Source organism: Rhinoraja longicauda, chromosome 8 (genome assembly GCF_053455715.1).
Source record: "Rhinoraja longicauda isolate Sanriku21f chromosome 8, sRhiLon1.1, whole genome shotgun sequence".
Lineage (NCBI taxonomy): Eukaryota > Metazoa > Chordata > Chondrichthyes > Rajiformes > Arhynchobatidae > Rhinoraja > Rhinoraja longicauda.
The window spans coordinates 60,707,270-60,728,360 of record NC_135960.1 but is presented as its reverse complement, the minus strand read 5'-3'; the positions used below and the strand labels follow the sequence as shown (position 1 = coordinate 60,728,360).

The following is a 21,091-nucleotide window of genomic DNA, read 5'->3' as shown; positions in this document are numbered from 1 at the left end:
GTCGGTCGGGGGAAACGGCGGACAGCTTCGACCCTGTCCGGAAGAGGTACCACCCCTTGTGGGGTCACCCGATGGCCGAGGAAATCGATGGCCGTCACCCCAAAACGGCACTTGGAAGTATTGATTGACAACCCGTACTCGCTGAGGCGTTTACACAGCTGGCGGAGGTGGGTGCAGTGCTCCTGCTTCGAGCGGCTGGCCACGAGTACGTCGTCCAAGTACACAAAGACGAATTCCAGGCCACGGCACACACAGTCCATAAGCCGTTGGAAGGCCTGTGCGGCGTTCTTCAACCCGAACGGCATCCGTAGGAACTCGAATAGGCCTAACGGGGTGATGATGGCAGTCTTGGGGATGTCATCGGGGTGGACCGGGATTTGATTATATCCACGCACAAGGTCCACCTTGGAGAACACGGATGCTCCGGCCAGGTGGGCATTAAAGTCCTGGATGTGCGGAACCGGGTACCTGTCGGGAACGGTCGCGTCATTTAAGCGCCGATAGTCCCCGCACGGTCGCCAACCCCCGTCCGCCTTGGGGACCAAGTGGAGTGGTGACGCCCACGGGCTATCGGAAGGGCGCACGATGCCCATTGACTCCATCTGACGAAACTCCTCTCGAGCTAGACGGAGCTTGTCTGGAGCGAGACGCCGCACTCGGGCGTGCACGGGTGGCCCGGTGGTGGGGATGTGATGTTGCACCCCGTGCTTGGGAGCGGAGGAGGAGAAGTGGGTTTCCACAATGTCCGGGAAGTCCGCCAGGATGCGCGCGTACGTCGCATCCACGGACGACAGGTGTCCGACGTTGGGGGAGACCGGCCTCAGCGTGCTGGAGTGCACCAGGCGCTGCCGCCTGACATCCACGAGCATGGAATGCGCTGGGAAACATCAGCAATGATGAACCGCCACGTGAACCAGCTGTCGCCGAAGTTAAGGGCGAGCTGGCAGACCCCGTAAGTGTTGATGGGGCTACCGTTCGCCGCAGTGAGGAGGGGGCCGCGTTTGCCCGTATGGATATCGGCGGTGGAAGGAGGTAGGACGCTCACCTCTGCTCCAGTGTCGACGAGGAACCGACCCCCGGTGCGGCGATCCCGGGCGAACACACGATGGATCTGGCCGGCCGCCGAAGGGATCACTGACGGCCGGCCCTTGCGTTTCCCGGAAAGGCACAGGGTAGGCGACATTGCTTGGCGTTCGGTCCCCAACGACGGTGATAATAGCACCAGCCGCTTTTGCTGGTGTCCGGTGGTGGTGCAGACTGGGATGCTCACCAGCGACCTCCGGTGGTCTCCAGCGGTATTGGAGGTGGTGCTGCTTGGGCCGACCACCAGCGACCTCTGGTGGCGTCTGGCTGAATTGTCGGCGGGCCGTGCGAGAAGGGCGTGCCGGCACCGGGGTGCCCGATGGCGGCCGGATTTCGCCGCGGGGGTCGCCCTGAAACGGGGTCGACGGCGGCCCCAGCTTGCTGTTGGCCTTCCGACGCCGCGGAAAAGACGGCCAGCGCTGCCAGGTCCTCCCGACGGGACATCCAGATTTGATCAGCGCGCTCGCCCAGCCGCTGCGTGTCGGTGAAGGGGTCCTCAGCGAGCTGAGAACGGAGGTCGACCGGGAGCTGCCGCAGGTAGGCCTGCTTGAATAAGAAACAGGGCGGGTGGTTGCCCATAAGGGCGAGCATGTCCTCCAGGAGGGCCGACGGCCGTCGGTCCCCGAGCCCCCCCTGGCTCATAACGCGAGTTGCCCTCTCGGCGTCGCTGAGGCCGAACCTCCTGATAAGGAGTTCTTTAAGGCCCTTATATTTGTCATCCGCGGGGGGGTCATTAAGGTAAGGCTTTACTCGCCTTGCTGTCGCCTGGTCCAGGGCGCCGACGACATAAAAGTACTTCGTCAAGTCGACGGTTACCCCTCGCACAGCAAACTGTGCCTCTGCCTGCTGAAACCAGACCTCAGGCTCTTCGGTCCACAGGGTCGGGAGTTTGAGGGAGACGGCCTCGAGGTCGGCAGGACCGGGTTGCACGAGGGCGGTAGGACCGGGTTGCACATTATCGTTTGACATCACTACGTGTGATGTCCGTCGAGGTCACCAATGTAGTGGCCTGGCGGAGGCCAGAGAAAAGGCAAGACGCCAGGCAGTGTTTAGTAAGATTCTTTTATTAGGCTGTGAGCTCCTGCCCACAGCGTAGTTCTCCTAGGGATAAGATACGCCTTCCCTTGGTCTGGCTTTTAACCCCTTTCGCCTGTCCGTCACGTAACGAGGGGGCTGACCCAAGGAGTGGCCTGATCCGCCACACTATCCTACACCCACTAGGGACAATTTTTACATCTACCCAGTCAATTAACCTACATACCTGTACGTCTTTGGAGTGTGGGAGGAAACCGAAGATCTCGGAGAAAACCCACGCAGGTCACGGGGAGAACGTACAAACTCCTTACAGTGCAGCACCCGTAGTCAGGATCGAACCTGAGTCTCCGGCGCTGCATTCGCTGTAAAGCAGCAACTCTACCGCTGCGCTACCGTGCCGCCCATTATAAAAGGATTACAATCAAAATATATCTGTGTATCTCAAGATATAAATTCCAGTCATGCATTGAATGCAAGGTCAAACAGCAAAATATTAACAATAACCCAAATACAAATATAGCATATCCAATGCAAAAGTACTACTATTTTAAAACTTGGCAAATTGAAGAATTTCAAGAATTTGTTGGTCAATATTATATGCAAACGCTTTCAATTTTACGTATACACAAGAAATTAGAGGTTCTTACTATTATCACTATGGGATGTAGAATGGAAGAAACCATCAGGAGAGGTTGCAATGTGTTCAATGGCCTCTCCAAGTCGAGGCAGGAAGTCTTTATTTACTTCAGATCCAAACCGCCACTGAACTAACACAGATTCGATTCCACCACTTAACAAATTGGTACCTATCAAAACAAATGCAACAAGAAAACCAATTGGATGAGAACAACTTTTGCAAGCCTTTTACAAATATGGAAAAAAAATCACACTGTAACAAAACACCCCACAAAATTATAAATAAGGAAATAAAGATTCATATCACATCCTACATTCCATGCAGCTTCTTCTGCCTTTCAAAAACATGTAATTCAGGTAAGCTTGATCCGAAGAACATAATTGGGCTTCAATATACTTTCAAGGACATACTGGTCAACAGGAAACAGTATCTTACACTTTGCAGGTCAGATCCTTGCTGACTTTCGCACCTGCACACTAAAACCAAGAGCTTCAAGAAAAGCTGGAGGCCAGGGACAGTGCCTGACCTACTGCCCGGCCGGTTACTGGATTCATCTCAAGTGATCCACTCAAGGGACTGGATGTGCTATGATGCAGATCCAAAACTAAACTCCAGCATTATATGCATTATATAGGTATAACTCCACTCCTGTGAATGGGGTCAATTGCTTGGATCAAAAATGCAGGCTAAAGGAGTGGGGTTATTTTCCTTTATCATCATACTTTATTAATTTATTAGAGGTTTATGGTATTAAGCGCTTTTCTTTTCCAACTTTACTTGGAGCACTGCAGGATGTCATTAAGTTTCCAACTCATAGGAAGGGTGTCATAGGAAGATCGGCTGAGGATGCCGTAGCCATAGCAACTCACACCGCACTGACCCACTTGGAACATCGGGAAAGCTATGTGAGGATGTTATTCATTGATTATCGCTCAGCTTTCAAAACAATCATTCCGGACATTTTAATCAACAAACTGATTGGCCTAGGCCTAGGCCTCTCACCCTCCATCTGTACATGGATCAAAGACTTTCTCACAAACCGCCCACAGAGTTAAAACCGGCCCCTACATCTTCTCCTCTATCACACTAAGCACTGGTGCACCTCAAGGCTGTGTGCTGAGCCCACTCCTTTACTCCTTATACACCTATGACTGTACACCCGCCCACCCGGATTATTAAATTTGCTGACGACACAACTGTCGTCGGGCTTATCTTAGGGGGGGGGGGGGGGGGGGAAGACGAGTCAGCATACAGGGATGAGATACAGCGACTGTCAGAGTGGTGTTCGGTAAATAACCTGACACTGAACACAACCAAGACAAAGGATATAATACTTGATTTCAGGAGGAAACGGGATGCGGACCCGGCCCCGCTCTTCATAAATGGGGCGTGGGTGGAAAGGGTGCAGACCTTTAAATTCCTAGGAGTCCTCATATCTGAGGACCTCTCCTGGTCGGCCAACACCACTGCAACTGTCAAGAGAGCATAACAGAGACGCCACTTCCTGAGAGTGCTCAGGAGGCACAACACCAGGAAGGAGCTGCTGGTGGCCTTCTATCGGGCTATTGACTATTGAGAGTCTACTGACATATTGCGTGTCAGTGTGGTATGCCAGCTGCTCTGCTGCAAATAAGAAAACGCTCCAAAGAGTGGTAAAAACAGCAGAATCACCGGCTGCCCACTGCCCTCTATGGAGGATATTGCCATCTCACGCCACCTCCACAGAGCCACTAACATCATTAAAGACTCCACACACCCCAGTCACCACCTGTTTGAACTGTTGCCCTCTGGCAGGCGTTATAGGTCAGCCAAAACACGCACCTCCAGACTAAGAGACAGTTTCTTCCCCAAAGCAATCTGCACTCAGTATGAAAAGCCACTGAGTATTACTCATGCTGCACTCTTCCATGCTGCGACCTAGCTCGCATTTTACCTTACTATCACCATTGTTTATCGATATATTGCAATATTGATTATTTATTTATCTTAAGCCCTAGTTAAATAACATTGTTTTTAAATTGTGTCCTGTGCTTTTATGTTAGTATATTATGCACCAATGGAGTGGCAATAATAATTTTGTTGTATGCAGTGCTTTCAACGACAAATAAAGGCATTCACATTCATTAAGTTGAACAGGGTATAGAAAAGATTCACCAGGACTTGCGGGCTTGAGTCATTGGGTGAGGCTGTACCTTTTTTCTTTGGAACGTATAAGACTGAGGGGTGACTTTATTGAGGTGTACACGACCATGAGGCGCACGGTCTTTTTTTCCCCCCCCCAGAGAGAGGATTCAAAAATCTGGGAGCACAGACTTAAGATGAGAGATTACAGATTTAAGAAGGACCTGGGGTTAAATTTTCACTCAGATGATAGTCGTCTATATCTGGGATGATCTGCCAGAGAAACATGTAGAAGCAGATACAATGAGTTTCAATCGACATTTGGACAGGAAGGGTCTGGGACGATAAGGTCCAAACGTGGGCAAATGGGAATTGTTCAGAATGCCACCTTGGTCGGCAGAGACAAGGTGAGCTAAAGGGCATGTTTCCATGCTGTACAGCTCTGACTCTTAATCTATTTGAACTATTTTTCCTACCTTCTGTGGAGAAGATCAAGTCATTCACAGCGTCGTAGTGCCAATGCTGTGATGAGTATGTATACTCCTTTTTAAGGGTAAATTTCCACCTGTGAAGTATAAAATAAAGTCAAACAAGTTCACAAACATTTATTCTGTTGAAAGATGAGGAATCTAAATTTTAGATTATTTATACTCTCAGTATATTATACCGAATAAAGAAAACAAAATAACATTTTGAAGCTGGAATAGTTCAGCTTGCAGCAAGTGTGCATCACAAATTACCCGATTATTCATATGAACAATATTTTAAAATGCATCAAAATATAAAATGTCTGGCCATTCTTTGATTCACATCACTGGTATCATGAGCCATTTGGTGAAATGCAGTCCAGTTCTGAAGACTTGCACACCGTAATAATATATTCAGCAGGCCAGAATACTGCAGGCGAGATTTACAGTCTGAACTACATTAGATGTTTTAAGGTTATTAAAAAAAGTTATTTTTTAATTGCACATTAAATTTTCATTATCAAAAGCATTAGCGTAGCCCCTATTTCTGCATTCACTCCGTGAGTTGTGCCATTTTGAAATCTGCAATTATTAATCTCCTAGCACCTGTTACCTATTTAAAACTTTAGGACATCTTTTTTTCCTGTCGATCAAGTATGATGTGCTTTTGCATAGAGAGCATTTCAGATAATGATTTTCTCAACAAATTAAATCTTTTGCAGTATTTACAAAGAGAGATGGCGTGAAATCTTGTGTTCTTTCAGGTTTATGTGTTGTAAAAAAAAGTACAGTGGGGCAGGACAAGTTAATAATGAATTCTCATGGCCATTTTATAGCCAGAGGTATTTCTCAAAGATAGTTATCAATAATAATATAATAATAATAATATTCATTTATTGTCATTGCAACGAGTACAACGAAATTAAAAAACAGCCAATCCTGACGGTGCGTACAAACATATATGCAATAAATGCAAAAACAAATAAATACATAAATACAATTAAATTAAGTACAAGATTTTTTAACGGTGTTGCCTAGTGCACAGGTAGTGTTCAGTTCTCGTATGGCCCTGGGGTAAAAACTGTTCTTAAGTCTGTTTGTTCGGGATTTGATTGACCTGAAACGTCGACCAGAGGGCAGATGAACAAACAGACGGTGGCCGGGGTGGGATGGATCTTTTATTATTTTGCCTGCTCTACTGAGGCAGCGCAGGCTGAACAGGTGCTCCAGGGAGGGCAGTGAGCAGCCGATGATTTTCTGGGCCGTCGTGATGACCCTCTGAAGGGCCTTCCTGTCCTTTTCTGAGCAGCTGGCATACCATGTGGTTATACAGTATGCCAGCACACTCTCGATGGAGCAGCGATAGAAGGACAACATGAGCTTCTCCTGCAGGTTGGTTTTCCTGAGGATCCTCAGGAAGTGGAGTCTCTGCTGTGCCTTCTTTACTGTGGTGATGGTGTTGGTAGACCAGGTGAGATCCTCTGCGATGTGCGTACCCAGGAACCTGAAAGCTGGTACCCTTTCCACGCAGACCCCATTGATGTAGAGTGGGTCGTAATCTCCACTGGTTTTTCTAAAGTCAATTATAAGTTCCTTTGTTTTGGAGGAGTTCAGGACCAGATTGTTCACTGAACACCATGCTGCCAGCCTTTGGATTTCATCCCTATAGGCTGTCTCATCTCCTTCTGAGATAAGTCCAACCACAGTCGTGTCATCCGCGAACTTGATGATGGTGTTGGTGGGATGGGTGGGGGCGCAGTCGTGAGTGTAGAGGGAGTAAAGGATGGGGCTCAACACACAGCCCTGTGGTGAGCCGGTGCTCAGTGTAATGGTGGAGGAGAGGTGAGGGCCTATTTTGACTGTCTGGGGGCGGTTGGTCAGGAAGTCCTTGATCCATTTGCAGATGGTTAGGGAAAATCCAAGGTCGGAAAGTTTGGTGACCAGTCTGCTCGGGATGACCGTGTTAAAGGCAGAGCTGAAGTCGAGAAAGAGCATCCTCACATAGCTCCCCTGGTGTTCAAGGTGGGTCAGTGCAGTGTGAAGAGCAGTGTCGATGGCATCCCCTGTAGACCTATTTGCTCTGTAGGCAAACTGGTATGGGTCGAAGGTGGGTGGGAGGCTGGCTTTGATGTGCTGCAGGACCAGTCTCTCGAAGCACTTTGTGATGACCGGTGTGAGTGCTACCGGACGGTAGTCGTTAAGACCGCTGATGACAGGCTTTTTCGGCAGTGGGATGATTATGGCGGACATGAGAGAGAAAAAGTCACATTGATTGCAAATTTAAAGAATTCAACTTCAAATCACATCTGTTCACTAGTTTCGAAGAAAAAGTTCTGACTTACACGTAACTCGCCCAAATTCCTGCATGGTTAAGGCCATTTGCCAGTAAAATTTTGAGCAAAAACCAGGAATGTAAATGTCGCATATGATAAATTCTATTTTATTACACACACTTTTGCTAATGCACAAAGGAAGGTGGAATAACGTATTCCTCTGCTTGCTTTGTATAACAAAATCAAAAATAAAGGCTCTGATTTCATTATGTACAAAGAATGGCCCATAACAAATAGCAGAATCCAAAAGCAGGTCTAGTTGCATGCAGGTTCTCAAAAATTAACAAACTCCATGTAATAAGAATGCCTCACCAGAGACGGATTTTGCCATCTTGGTGACCTGTTGCTATGCAGTCTTCCTTTGGATGACAGGTTACACACGTGAATGCATTATTAGATCCTTTGGTTTGTTTGAAACTCAAGGGAAACCTTAAAACAAAGCAGAATTATTTTGCTTTCATCTGCAAACACTGTTTTTTGCAAGTTAGCAAACAGCGTGTTAAAAATAATATGTTTGCAAAGTCATGTAATATGAATTAAAGGTTACCTGAAGGACTTTTTCTTCTTGAAGAAAAACACTTGGAGCTCAAGTGTTTTAACTGAAGCAACATATCCGCCCTGTTAATTAGAATAAACTTCTTTAAATAAAGGAACCCATTAAAAAAAAATGCTTTCTTATTTTCAGGATCTGGGCCTTACTCATTTTCTGCCCCTATCTTGGAGAAGGCGGCAGCAAGATGGGTCTCTTTAATCCCTGCAATCTTGAGTATTCTAGGATTTAGACTCATCGAAGACAAAACAACAGCGATATATTTCCAAGTCAAAATGGAGTGTAACTTGGAGGAGAATCTGATAACGATGGCATTCCAAGGTGCCTCCTACCCTCACATGTCTTGACAATCTTGGGTTCAGGAGATGCTATTTCATCAGTCTGAGCAAGTAGCTGCACTGCATTTGGTATAAGATATACACTACAGCAACTGTGCATCGTGGTGGAGGAACAAATGTTAAGGGTGACTATCAGAATGCCAATCAAATTGGTTGCTTTGTCCAGCAGAGCATGGTGCATTTTTGTGTGTTGTTTGTGCTGTACTGCCCCAGGCAAGTGGAGCATGTTCCTGACTTGCGCCAAGTGTTATTCCAGGGTACCCAGCATCTAACCTGCTCTTTTGGCCATCGTTTTTATGTAACTGCTTCAGTTGAGTTTCTGGTTAGTCGTGACCAACAGGATATTGAGGGTGATCAGACTCTCCCTTGCTAGAAAATGTTGCCCGAGATCTTTATGGCACAATGATATATCTCACTTTTCAGCCAGTCTCCCAACGGTCTAGGTCATGCTGCATGCATGCATGAACCGCTTCAGTTGTTAAAGACTTGCAAACGAAAGTGAACATTATGCAATCAGCCAACATTTACAACCAGACCAGCTCAAAGAAAATTCAAGTTGTTCAAAATGTAAAATTGGCTTTGACATGTATGATATTTTAACACCACTTCAGCCACCTAATAACCAGATCTGTACCAAAGGTACAGGAACTGCCAATACTGTATTTTTCCTCTCTGTAGCTCACTACCTAACCCCAAGCCACTGCAGATCTCATAATTCACTCACAGTAAACTATACATGGTTAAATCTTCCTATATTGTTCTGTTTGAGAAATGCTTTCATAGCAGAAAAAGCATCATCATAAATTATATATTTTCCATTCCTCACGAATAAAAATCAGACTATTTTACAATGAAATGCAAATGTTGCTGTAGAAAGATTACCATCAGAGCAACACAAATCATAAACTGCTACACATTTTTATAACTTTGATGTACTATTTTGAAAAATAGTTTTAAATTGCACAATAGGTAACACTTTTTCAAGTGGACAGTTAAAGGGTTGTACCTCTCTTCCAAAAGCTGTTGATTTGGGTGATTGACAGACATTTTCCAAAATGACAGAGAAATCTTGTGCATCAACCTCTTGAGCAGCTGACTTGGGCAGTTTGATGGACACCAATTGAAATAATCCTACACAATACAGATTGTAGTTCAATCATTCAGTACACCGCACAAGGTGAACTTTCCAATACAATGCACATCAAAACGTTTACCTTCAAAACCTCCCCATTGATGAGTACAGTTAAATTATTTGCAAACAGCTAGAAAGTCCCATTTGATCAAAGCAGGTTGCTAAATTTTCAAAACTAAGAGACATTAATGTACATTCGAAATGCATACAAGATACCAGTTATAAAATTGTTTGACTGATGCAAGGGGACCATAATATTTTCCAGCACAGTGAGGGGCTGATTACACTCTACCAAACTCGCTACTCTTGCCACCTCTGAGGTCGCGGTTACTTTTTACAGCCTCCAAAGTGCCGTCATGCTCAACGCCACATCGGTCCAGTGAGACAGAGTAGCTTGTGAGCATCAACTAGTTCTCAGACGAAATTACCCTGAAGACTTTTAGATAGTTTACCGGCATCCAAATACCAAAGACCAGACGCATATCAGAAGGATTTAAACAATTACATTAACATTTCTTAAAATATCAAAAATGTACCAAAGACGCCAAGTAATGAATCAGTAATCATCTAAACAAACTAACTGCATTTGTATTTTCAATTAAGGTCCGAGGATATAGATATAAATGCATCCAACCTAGCTCACAACACTTGCCCTCAAATTCAGCACTGAGTTCAGCGCCAGATGTCCCAACTCACTGCCCATGTCTGAATTCTGCATTGCAATGCATTATGCACTAGAGTCAGAATCAAGTTGTTTCAATGTTTAAATTTATTGGGTTAAATATCGTTGTACATTGGTATTACAGACCTCTATAACGGATTATGATTATAGCAGACTGTCTAAGAACACAGGCTGCTAGTTACACTGCAGAGATCATGAAATTGACAAGCAATTGCTCCGATCAACACTTAACTTTATTAAACAATGGAACAAACAACCTTGCAGTAACAAACGCAACAACCTTGCGTCTGAAGAAGGGTCTCGACCCGAAACATCACCCATTCCTTCTCTCCTGAGATGCTGCCTGACCTGCTGAGTTACTCCAGCATTTTGTGAATAAACACCTTACAGTAACAAAAATACATTTTTAGCTGATCAAAGAACTTTGTGCCAAAGAACACTTGGCGTTTCAGTGTGACCACTAAGTGGTGGAGCAAATCCCTCACTCTATTTTAGCAGATAATCAACAATTAATGGTAACCATTTCCCCCCCACCCCACCATGGTCTGTTATAGTGTTTGTGTTTATAGCTACATGTACAATACAATAAGCAAGAAAACAAATCTAATTTCAGAGCTAATTTTCAATTGTTACTGTTACCTTTATCTCTTGGAACAATAGCAAAGACAGTGTTTGCATGGCCAGCAGGCGTGTATAAAGCGAGTAGTTTAACGTTCACTGAAAATGTCTAGATAGGAGAGAAAATGTAGATTTAAAAAAAGCATGTTGACAAAATAAAATTAAATGATTTTTTATTCTATGGTTCATAATGCTGTACCACTTACCTTAATTAAGATTCCGTCAGTGAAGTCCCAAAGCTTAATGGTGCCATCCAATGATGCAGAGTATAGCTGTCAACAATTAAATCATTAGTTACAAATTCAAAAGACAATCTGCCATGGTCTTGTTAATTTTTTCTGCTTGTGTTTTGCATTAACATCCTGATTCTTAAGACTTAAAAAAAAAAAAAAAAGCTTTGCACAATTTGTGTAATTTATGTGTAATTTAAGTATTTATGATGTCTGAGTTTATGTGCCCGTGATGCTGCTGCAGGTGAGATTTTCATAACGCTGTATCTCTGTATTTGAGCATAAAACATAAACTCGACGACTGTAATTTAAAAAGGATTTTGAGAGAATAATTAAAAGTAATCAATGACCTACATGATACACAAATAATGTTCTCAAAGATCAAACTATCTATTGATAATTTATTTCAGGAAAATAACTTTTAATTACAACACTATCTTGGTTAACTGGATAGCATTGAGACATATGTTTCACTTATCCCTTCCCTTTATATTAATTGACCTCACAGCCATATGTTGTGTGAGCAATGACAAATGTTGCTGAATAGCATTTGGCCATTGTTTTTCATCAGGTCATGCGAGCTAAATAATGGTAGGTTCAATAATTTGTCCTGTATTTTTTGCTTATATAGATGATTTTCCAGAATTAGAAGTAGCAATTAAATGTTAGCCACATTTGGTCATCAGATAAGGTATTGTTGAGGGAGCTCATCATGTGCAAATAGGCCTTTGGAGTTCTTGTGCTACATTTATGGCTACAGTTCATTCAGTTCTACCTTGACTGTAAACGACTTCGGGATATTCCAAATGGAACGTAAGATTAGCCACGGTTAAGTCTCTTTTTTCATTTTTAGCCAAATTACCTGTCGCTAAAATCTTGAATTAGTTTCTCGGGTTTTTTACATCCCACATAAAATGATCAAATCTTACACGTAATTCAAGTGCTACATAAAGTGCACTATATACTGTTTTTCTATCCTGTGTTTTGTTGGCGTTATAAGGAATGGTTAAATCGCAAACAAAAAACATCCTCACCTGCAAATGATTTTGTGGATTAAGTTGAATGCCTGTAACTAGATCCTTATGGCCTTGCAAAACGTGTATACATTCCTCTGTGGCAGTACTATACATTTTCACACGGTCTCCGGATGCACAAAACAAATATCTGCAAAATGAAAAAAAAGTTGTTTTAAACTGGGAAAAGAATGATAAACCAAGGTTCCAGTCATCTCTTCTGTTTCAAGTTTTTCATATTCACGCAACTGTATTTCATGTCATGCCATGATTACAATCACTGAAGTGAAAAGGCAAAGGTACTTAATAAAGAATGTTCACAGCCATTTTCTGTGCAGTAAGATAGTCCACATTCTAACAATGCATTAGGAAATTCTTCAAACCACTCTTTGGAAAAGGTGCAGAAACATTTACAAGGATATTGCCACAATTCAAGAGCATGGGCTATGAGGAAAGATTGAGCAGACCAGGACTTTATTCTTTCAAGCGTAGGAGGTTGAGGGGTGATTTTATAAAAGTGTATCAAATCATGAGAATAGAGAGGGTGACTGCATACAGTATTTTATTCAGAGTAGGGGAATCAAGAATCATGGGACATAAGTTTAAGGTGAGAGGGGCAAGATTTGATTGTAACCTGAAGGGCAGCTTTTTCACTCTGAAGCTGGCAGGTCCATGGAAAGAGCTGTCAGAAAAAAGTAGTTGTGGCAGTTACTATAATAGTCTTTAAAACCTCTTGGAGAGGTACATGGACAGGGAAGGTTTAAAAAGATATGTGCCCAATGCGGACAAATTGCCACAAAAGGCTGCGGAGGCCAAGTCAATGGATATTTTTAAGGTAGAGATAGATAGATTCTTGACAAGCATGGGTGTCAGGGGTTATGGAGAGAAGGCAAGGGAATGGAGTTGAGAGGGAAAGATAGATCAGCTTTGATTGAATGGTAGAGTTGACCTGATGTAGCGAGATCTGCGCCGCTGCTCCACATACTTCCCCAGCCCCGTCTCCCTCAAACGCAGCAAAATAAGAACAAATATAAGTGTAGTTGTTGTTCAGAACCCCCGCGTCCCCGGGGTGAGCGGCGGCGGGGAGGGAAGTTTCACTTGTGTTTGTTCGTATTTCGCTGCGTTCGAGGGAGACGGGGCGGGAGAAGAGAGTGGAGGAGCGGCGCAGATCTCACTGGCTCTGGGAGAGAGAGAGAGCAGCAACCGCTGACACCCTCCCCGCGCTCCCGCTCTCACCCGCTGCTCCCTCTACCCTGACTCTCTCCCCCCCACCCCCCCTCTCTCTCCCCAGGTTCAGCGGCAGCAGCGAAGGGAAGTTTCGAGGGGGTGCTGCGATCTCTCGCCTTGTCCCGGCTCCGGGTCAGTGGCGATCCACTCTCTGGCGAAACCTCTCCAGCAGCTTCTGCCTCCAGTTCCCGCTGTCTAAGAGCTTGCTGCGGGCCGGATAAAATCTTGTGGCGGGCTGGATGTAGCCTGCGGGCCATAGTTTGGAGATCCCTGCCATAGAGGGCTGTGGAGGCCAAGTCATTGGGTATTTTTAAGGTAGAGATAGAAAGGTTCTTAATTAATACAAGTGTCAGGGGTTATGGGGAGAAGGCAGGAGAATGGGGTTGAGAGGGAAAGATAGACCAACCATTATTAAATGGTGGGATAGACATGATGGGCCGAATGGCCTAATTCTGCTCCTATGAAGCTATAACCCTCCTTCAGACCCGGTGGGATCCCCCCAGCAGATACACTCAAAATACTGGAGTAACTCTGCGAGACAGGTAGCAAGCATCATGCTATTAAGGGCGTGCAGCGTAGGTTTACTAAGTTAATTCCCGGAATGGCGGGACTGTCATATGTTGAAAGACTAGAGCGACTAGGCTTGTATACACTGGAATTTAGAAGGATGAGAGGGGATCTTATCGAAACATATAAGATTATTAGGGGGTTGGACAGGTTAGAGGCAGGAAACATGTTCCCAATGTTGGGGGAGTCCAGAACCAGGGGCCACAGTTTAAGAATAAGGAGTAGGCCATTTAGAATGGAGATGAGGAAAAACCTTTTCACTCAGAGAGTTGTAAATCTGTGGAATTCTCTGCCTCAGAAGGCAGTGGAGGCCAATTCTCCGCATTCCAGAGAGAGCTAGATAGAGCTGTTAAGGATAGCGGAGTCAGGGGGTATGGGGAGAAGGCAGGAACAGGGTACTGATTGAGAATGATCAGCCATGATCACATTGAATGGTGGTGTTGGCTTGAAGGGCTAAAGGCCGACTCCTGCACCTACTGTCTGTTGTTGTCATCTCTGGAGAGAAGGAATGGGTGGCGAGGTTCTGGTTGATTACTGCGCAAACACCTCACAAGTGGTCATCTCGGGCAGGAAAGGGATTTGAGACCCTTCACTAGACCTGGCTGAGAGAGAGAGAGATGGAATACACACCAGGGTGGGAGTTCAGATGCACACATTAAGATGGCTGCATTTATTCACAAAATGCTGGAGTAACTCAGCAGGTCAGGCAGCATCTCGGGAGAGAAGGAATGGGTGACGTTTCGGGTCGAGACCCTTCTTCAGACTGATGTCTGAAGATGTCTGAAGAAGGGTCTCGACCCGAAACGTCACCCATCCCTTCTCTCCCGAGATGCTGCCCGACCTGCTGAGTTACTCCAGCATTTTGTGAATAAATACCTTCGATTTGTACCAGCATCTGCAGTTATTTTCTTACACTACTTAAGATGACTGCAGTTTGAATTCTACCACTGAGTGGACACAGAGTCCACCAGCGGGGGAGGGGGATCCTCCTCCCTGCATCGTCGAGCCTGGCGGACAGAGCGTGAGTTTTAACGTCTCGATGAGATGATTTCTAAATTCTTCAGCAGCCAGTGGGCCCAGGACCGTTAACGGTGGAGGGTCTGACTGACTGAGCTCCGGGAGTTAAACTTTCACCGCCGCCCGGCGCCGTTCCCCACGTGGCTGCCTGCGGGAGAGGCCCGGCCCGGCCCGACCCGACCGCACACCCCCCTCTCCCCTCCCCGCCCACTCACTCACTCACCTGCTGTCCGTGGAGAAGACGGGCCTGCACGAGGTGATCCTGCTGCCCCCGTGGTGGACCAGGCGCACCGGCACCGGCCGCGCGGCGCCAACGGCATCAACTGCCGCGTCCGCCATCTTGCCCGAACTCCCACCCCTGACACCCGCACCGCGTCACTTGGTCGCGGAGGGACAGAGGGGAGGAGTAGAGGGGAGGGGAGAGGAGAGGAACGAGGGGAGGAGAGAGGGGAGGGGAGAGGAGGAGAGGAGAGGAGGGGTGAGGAGAGAAGAGGGACTGGAGAGGGGAGAGGAGAGGGGAGAGGGGAGAGGGGAGAGGGAGGAGGGAGGAGGGAGGAGGGGAGAGGGAGGAGGGGAGAGGGAGGAGGGGAGAGGGAGGAGGGGAGAGGGAGGAGGGGAGAGGGAGGAGGGGAGAGGGAGGAGGGGAGAGGGAGGAGGGGAGAGGGAGAAGAGGGGAGAGGGAGGAGGGGAGGAGAAAAGTGAGGAGAGGAGGGGAGTGAGGAGAGGAGGGGAGTGAGGAGGGGAGGGAAAAAGTGAGGAGAGGAGAGGGGGGGGGGGGAGGAGAAAGGAAAAGTAAAGAGACGAGGAGATGAGAGGTGGGGAGTGAGGAGAGAAGAGGGACTGGAGAGGAGGGGAGAAGAGAGGAGGGGAGGAGAAAAGTGAGGAGGGGAGTGAGGAGAGGAGTGAGGAGGGGAGGGGGTGAGGGGATAGGAGAGGAGGGACTGGAGAGAGGGGAGGGGAGGAGAGAGGGGAGGGGAGGAGAAAAGTAAGGAGGGGAGTGAGGGAGAGGAAGGGAGAGGAGAGGGACGGGAGGAGAGGGGGAGGATAGGGGGGAGTGAGGAGAGGAGGGGGAGGGGGAGGAGAGTTGGTTAGGAGAGGGACTGGATAGGAAGGGAGAGGGGAGGAGAGGGACAGGAGATGGAGAAGAGAGGAGAGAGGAGGGGACGGGAGGGGAAGGGCGGGGAGAGGAAAGGAGAGGGACTGGAGGGGGTGAGAGAGGGACAGGGAGGAGAGTCAGTGGCAGAGAAGGGGTGGGAGAAGGGCGGGTCAGAGTGATTTGTAGAGTAGAGGAGGGGAGGGACTGAGGGGTGAGTGGCAGAGAAGGGGCAGGGTAGAGGGGTGAGAGTGACAGGAGAGGGGTGGGTAAGTGACATGGATGGAAGGGGAGGGAGTGAGAGTGAGAAAGGGTGGAGGGGAGTGAGAGTGAGAAGGAAGGGGCAGGGCAGAGGGGTGAGGGTGAGAGAGGTGGGGTAGAGTGATTGACAGAGGGAAGGAGGGAAGGACAGTGCCGGAGCGACGAAGGTGAAAGGAGAGTTGAGAGTGACAGAAGAAATAAGGGGCAGAGCAAGGGGAGAGAGTGAGAGGAGGGTCAGAGGGGTGAGATGACAGAGGAAAGGGGAGGCAGTAAGAAACATAGAAAATAGGTGCAGGAGTAGGCCATTCGGCCCTTCGAGCCTGCACCGCCATTCAATATGATCATGGCTGATCATCCAACTCAGTATCCCGTACCTGCCTTCTCTCCATACCCCCTGATGCCTTTAGCCACAAGTGCCACATCTAACTCCCTCTTAAATATAGCCAATGAACTGGCCTCAACTACCTTCTGTGGCAGAGAATTCCACAGATTCACCACTCTCTGTGTGAAAAAAAAACGTTCTCATCTCGGTCCTAAAAGACTTCCCCCTTATCCTTAAACTGTGACCCCTTGCTCTGGACTTCCCCAACATCAGGAACAATCTTCCTGCATCTAGCCTGTCCAACCTCTTAAGAATTTTGTACGTTTCTATAAGATCCCCCCTCAATCTTCTAAATTCCAGCGAGTACAAGCCGAGTCTATCCAGTCTTTCTTCATATGAAAGTCCTGCCATCCCAGGAATCAATCTGGTGAACCTTCTCTGTACTCCCTCTATGGCAAGAATGTCTTTCCTCAGATTAGGAGACCAAAACTGTACGCAATACTCCAGGTGTGGTCTCACCAATGCCCTGTACAACTGCAGCAGAACCTCCCTGCTCCTATACTCAAATCCTACACTGCAAGGGAGAAGCAGAGCAGTGAGTAACACAGGAGGGGCAGACTAAGGGGGGCATTAACGGAGGAGGGTGGGCAGAGGACTGGGTGTGATTGAAGAGGGCAAGACAGAGGGGTGAGTGACGCAGGATGGGGCGGTGCAGAGTGGTGGGGCAGAGTGGTGAGAGTGACAGGATGGTGGAGCAGAGAGTAATAGGGGCGGTCAGAGAGGTGAGATTACCAAAGGTGGGTGGGGCAGAGGACTGAGAGTGATAGAGGAGGGGAGGGATTGAGGGTTGACTGACAGAGGGGCGAATGTCAGGGGTGGAATAGTGGCAGTCGTAGGGGAGTAACATGTGACTAGCAGAGGCAGAATGGTGGGATGAGTGATAGAGTAGATACAGGGCAGTGGAATGTGAAAGGGAAGAGGCTTGCCATGCGTGAAGGTGAGGGAAGGGCAGCGGACAGTGTTAATATTGAGCAGAGTGAGGAACGGTTGATGTGAGAGTGGTAAGTGGTGGGGGATGGAGTGTAAGTCCAAGAGGGTGAGTCAGAGGGTATGAGTGACCAGGAGAGGGTGGAGGGTTTGCTTTTGGATGGCTGTGCAGAAATCATTTAGTACATTTGGACATTCCGAGTGATGTTGAAGAACATGCACGAGTTTATATGGGCTCCACCTATTCTGAGGTGCATGCTGAAAAGACAGGTGGCTGGATACTGTTTACAGTTTATTTTACATATTCTTGTTGTAAGGACTCATTGCCCATCCAAATGCTTGACTGCCATTTTGAGTGATGAGCTCTCCACGAACTCTCCTGAGCTAGTTGATGTTGCACTTTCTTTGGGAGGCTTTCAGAAAGTGCTTTTAGAGTTTTCTCTCTTTGCTTGGAGATTATTCGTGCTGGAGATGCTGGCCAGAGAAAGAACACTGACATTCATTCACCTATCCTCTCAGGGGACCTTTTGAAGGTAGGATTGTGTGTGGAAAATCATGTCTTACAAATCTGATGGAGTTTTTTGAAGAGATCACCTGGAGGATTGTTAAAGGTGGGGCAGTAGGTATTGCCTCAATGAACTTTAGCAAGGCTTTGGACAAGGTTTAATTTAATTTAGAGATACAGCTTGGAAACAGGCCATACAGCCCATGCTGCCCATGACCGAGTTTCATGTTATCCCACTTTCGATCTTACTAGGGGTAAGTTATAGATGCCAATTAACTTTCAAACCTGCATGTCTTTGGAGTGTTGGTGGAAACTGGAGCACCCAGAGGAAATCCATGCGGTCACTGGGAGAACATACAAACTCCACACAGAAGTCTGAAGAAGGGTCTCGACCCGAAATGTCACCCATTCCTTCTCTCCTGAGATGTTGCCTGACCTGAGTTAATCCAGCATTTTGTGAAATAAATACCTTCGATTTGTACCAGCATCTGCAGTTATTTTCTTACAACTCCACACAGACAACACTCATAGCCAGGATCGAACCTGGATCCCTGACACTGTGAGGCAGCAGCTCTACCACTGTGCCACTGTGCCACTGTGCTGGCCTGCATGGTAAACTAGTCTGGGAGGTTTGATTGCATGGAATCCAAGGTGAACTTGCCAATTGGACTCACAATTTGCTTGCATGAAGGAATCAAATAGTAGTTGCAGAGAGTATTTTCTGATTAGTGGCCTGTGGGATCATCTGAATCCCATGACAGAAAGCAAAGACCAAACGTCACTTAGCCGTGCCAGACACCTTGTGTCCCGTTTATTCTAGAAGCCTCTTTTATCTACAATCTCACCAATCATAACCCGTGTGCCGATAAGGCCAATTAGTGCATCTGACCTTGGAGTTGTTACTGAGCTCCTGTGGCTGGACCTCCTCGTGAGGCTGCTGGCAAGTCGCCAGCGGTGACAGGCTGTATGCAAAACCAACGTGGGCGTGAAGGCGCCACAGCTCCCCCCTCAGCCACCGAGTCATACAAGGTGGCGACTGCGTGGTTTTGTCCTGCCTCGTACTGGTCTGGCGGGTTGATTTTATGGCCTGATCTTGTTTGGTACTGCAGTGTGGGAGATCTGTGACAGGAAGTGTTGGGGTCTTGTGACTTCGCCGGTTCGGTGGGTGAGGTAGTCGGTTGGTTCTGGACGTATGTTGGCTTGGGCATGATGGTGTCAGTTTTTCCGTTCCGATAGATCACAAAACGTCTGGGTAGGCGTTGGATGACTTGGTAAGGGCCATTGTATGTTTGCTGAAGAGGTCAGCGGATAGCGTCGAGTCGGACCAAAGCATGTGTGCAGCGTTGGAGGTCAGCAGGCACGAAGACTATTGCAGGTGTTCACCGTGTTGGTGTTGGCCGGAGTAGCTGCATAGTTCACTGTAATCGATCGACATACCTGCTTGGATCGTAGGATCTGCCTGTGGGGATTGGTTCGACAAATTCACCGGGCAGCTTCAGAGTTGTGCCGTAAATCATTTCCGCTGACGAACATCCTAGGTCTGCTTTCACCGCCGTACGAATGCCAAGCAGAACCAGAGGCAGCCGTTCACTCCAGTTCGACGCGTCTCCTCCGGCTGCCAGAGCGGCTTTCAACAGGCGATGGAACCGTTCAATCAGGCCGCTCGCTTGTGGATGTTCGAATCCGGTTCGCACCCAAGAGGTCGGTTAGTGTTTGAAACAGCGTAGATTCGAATTGCGGTCCTTGGTCTGTTGTGATCACACTTAAGACCCCAATGATCGAAACCCATTGGTCAACAAAAGCGCGGGCTATTTTTTTCAGCTGAAATGTTGATGACTGGGATAGCATCTTGCCATCTTGTGAACCGGTCTTCACAGATATGTGTAGTTTCTTGACGGGGGTGTGAGCTGACCAAGTCCAGGTGCATGTGCTTGAAATGGGTGTTCGGTACAGGAAACTCACCGAAAGGGTTCCTAGTGTGCCTGGAGATCTTAGATTGTTGACATGGGAGACATGTCTTCACCCATAATCCAATGTCACGCTTGATGAAAGGCCAGATGAAATGTTCGGAGATGAGTTTTATCGTAGGCTTCTTGCCCGTATGTGATAAGTTGTGCAGTGCGCTGAAAACTTCTCGAGGCATCATCCGAGGCACAAACGGCCTTGGTTTGCCAGTGGAAGTGTCACATACGATGGTTTCTCTCGTGTCACCGAGAGGTACATCTTCCAATTTTAGGACTGTATGCGTCCGGTGGTAATGGATAAGATCGGGATCAGGATGCTGCACGTGAGCCATGGCATGAAAATCGATGAGTGGGGCCGCATTCAGAGCATCCACCTCCAGTTTTGATATGGCGTTCGGCAACTGAATTTGCTTTTCCTTGAATGTGCCTGATGTCACTGGAGAACTGCAGAACGAAGTCCAAGTGGCGGATTTCCAGCGGTGAATAGCTCCCCACACTTGTACGAGTCGTGTATGTGAGCGGTTGGCGATCCATATAAATAGTGAAGGGACGGCCTTCCAACAGATGGCGGAAATGCTTGACGGCGAGGTGCATAGCCAAAGGTTCTCGCCCAAACCTACTGTACCTCATCTGAGTGGGTGATAATTTTGCCGAAAAGAATGCCAGAGGTTCCCACCTGCCATTGACTTGCTGCTCCACGACGGCTCCCAAGGCGTTGACGGAGGTATCGGTGAGCGAAAATACGGCATTGGGCCTCTGATGGGCCAGCACAGTTACGTCGGTGAGAGCCCTCTTAGCGGCGTTGAAGGCTTGCACTGCATCCTCGGGTAAACACAACGGTTTCTTTGAAGACGATTTGTCCGAACCTTTGAGTAAGTTGGTCAAGGGTAATAGGGAAGCTGCGGCATT

At 47.4% G+C, this 21,091-nt stretch overlaps 1 protein-coding gene across 2 annotated transcripts in view; it reads right to left on the bottom strand.

The window, feature by feature from the left end:
• The window catches only part of wdr75 (WD repeat domain 75), a 34,407-nt gene extending 19,001 nt beyond the window's left edge, over positions 1-15,406 (bottom strand). For both annotated transcript variants that reach the window (XR_013547560.1, XM_078404095.1), the window contains exons 1-9: positions 15,274-15,406; positions 12,261-12,390; positions 11,203-11,268; positions 11,018-11,105; positions 9,571-9,695; positions 8,224-8,294; positions 7,989-8,105; positions 5,353-5,441; positions 2,766-2,924 (exon numbers count right to left, since the gene is read on the bottom strand). Coding sequence is in view for 1 of the 2 variants with exons in the window: in XM_078404095.1 (XP_078260221.1) it covers positions 2,766-2,924; positions 5,353-5,441; positions 7,989-8,105; positions 8,224-8,294; positions 9,571-9,695; positions 11,018-11,105; positions 11,203-11,268; positions 12,261-12,390; positions 15,274-15,389 (961 nt within the window). In the remaining variant the exon portion in view is untranslated. The remainder of the gene's footprint in view (positions 1-2,765; positions 2,925-5,352; positions 5,442-7,988; positions 8,106-8,223; positions 8,295-9,570; positions 9,696-11,017; positions 11,106-11,202; positions 11,269-12,260; positions 12,391-15,273) is intronic.
• Between the last annotated feature and the right edge of the window lie 5,685 nt (positions 15,407-21,091).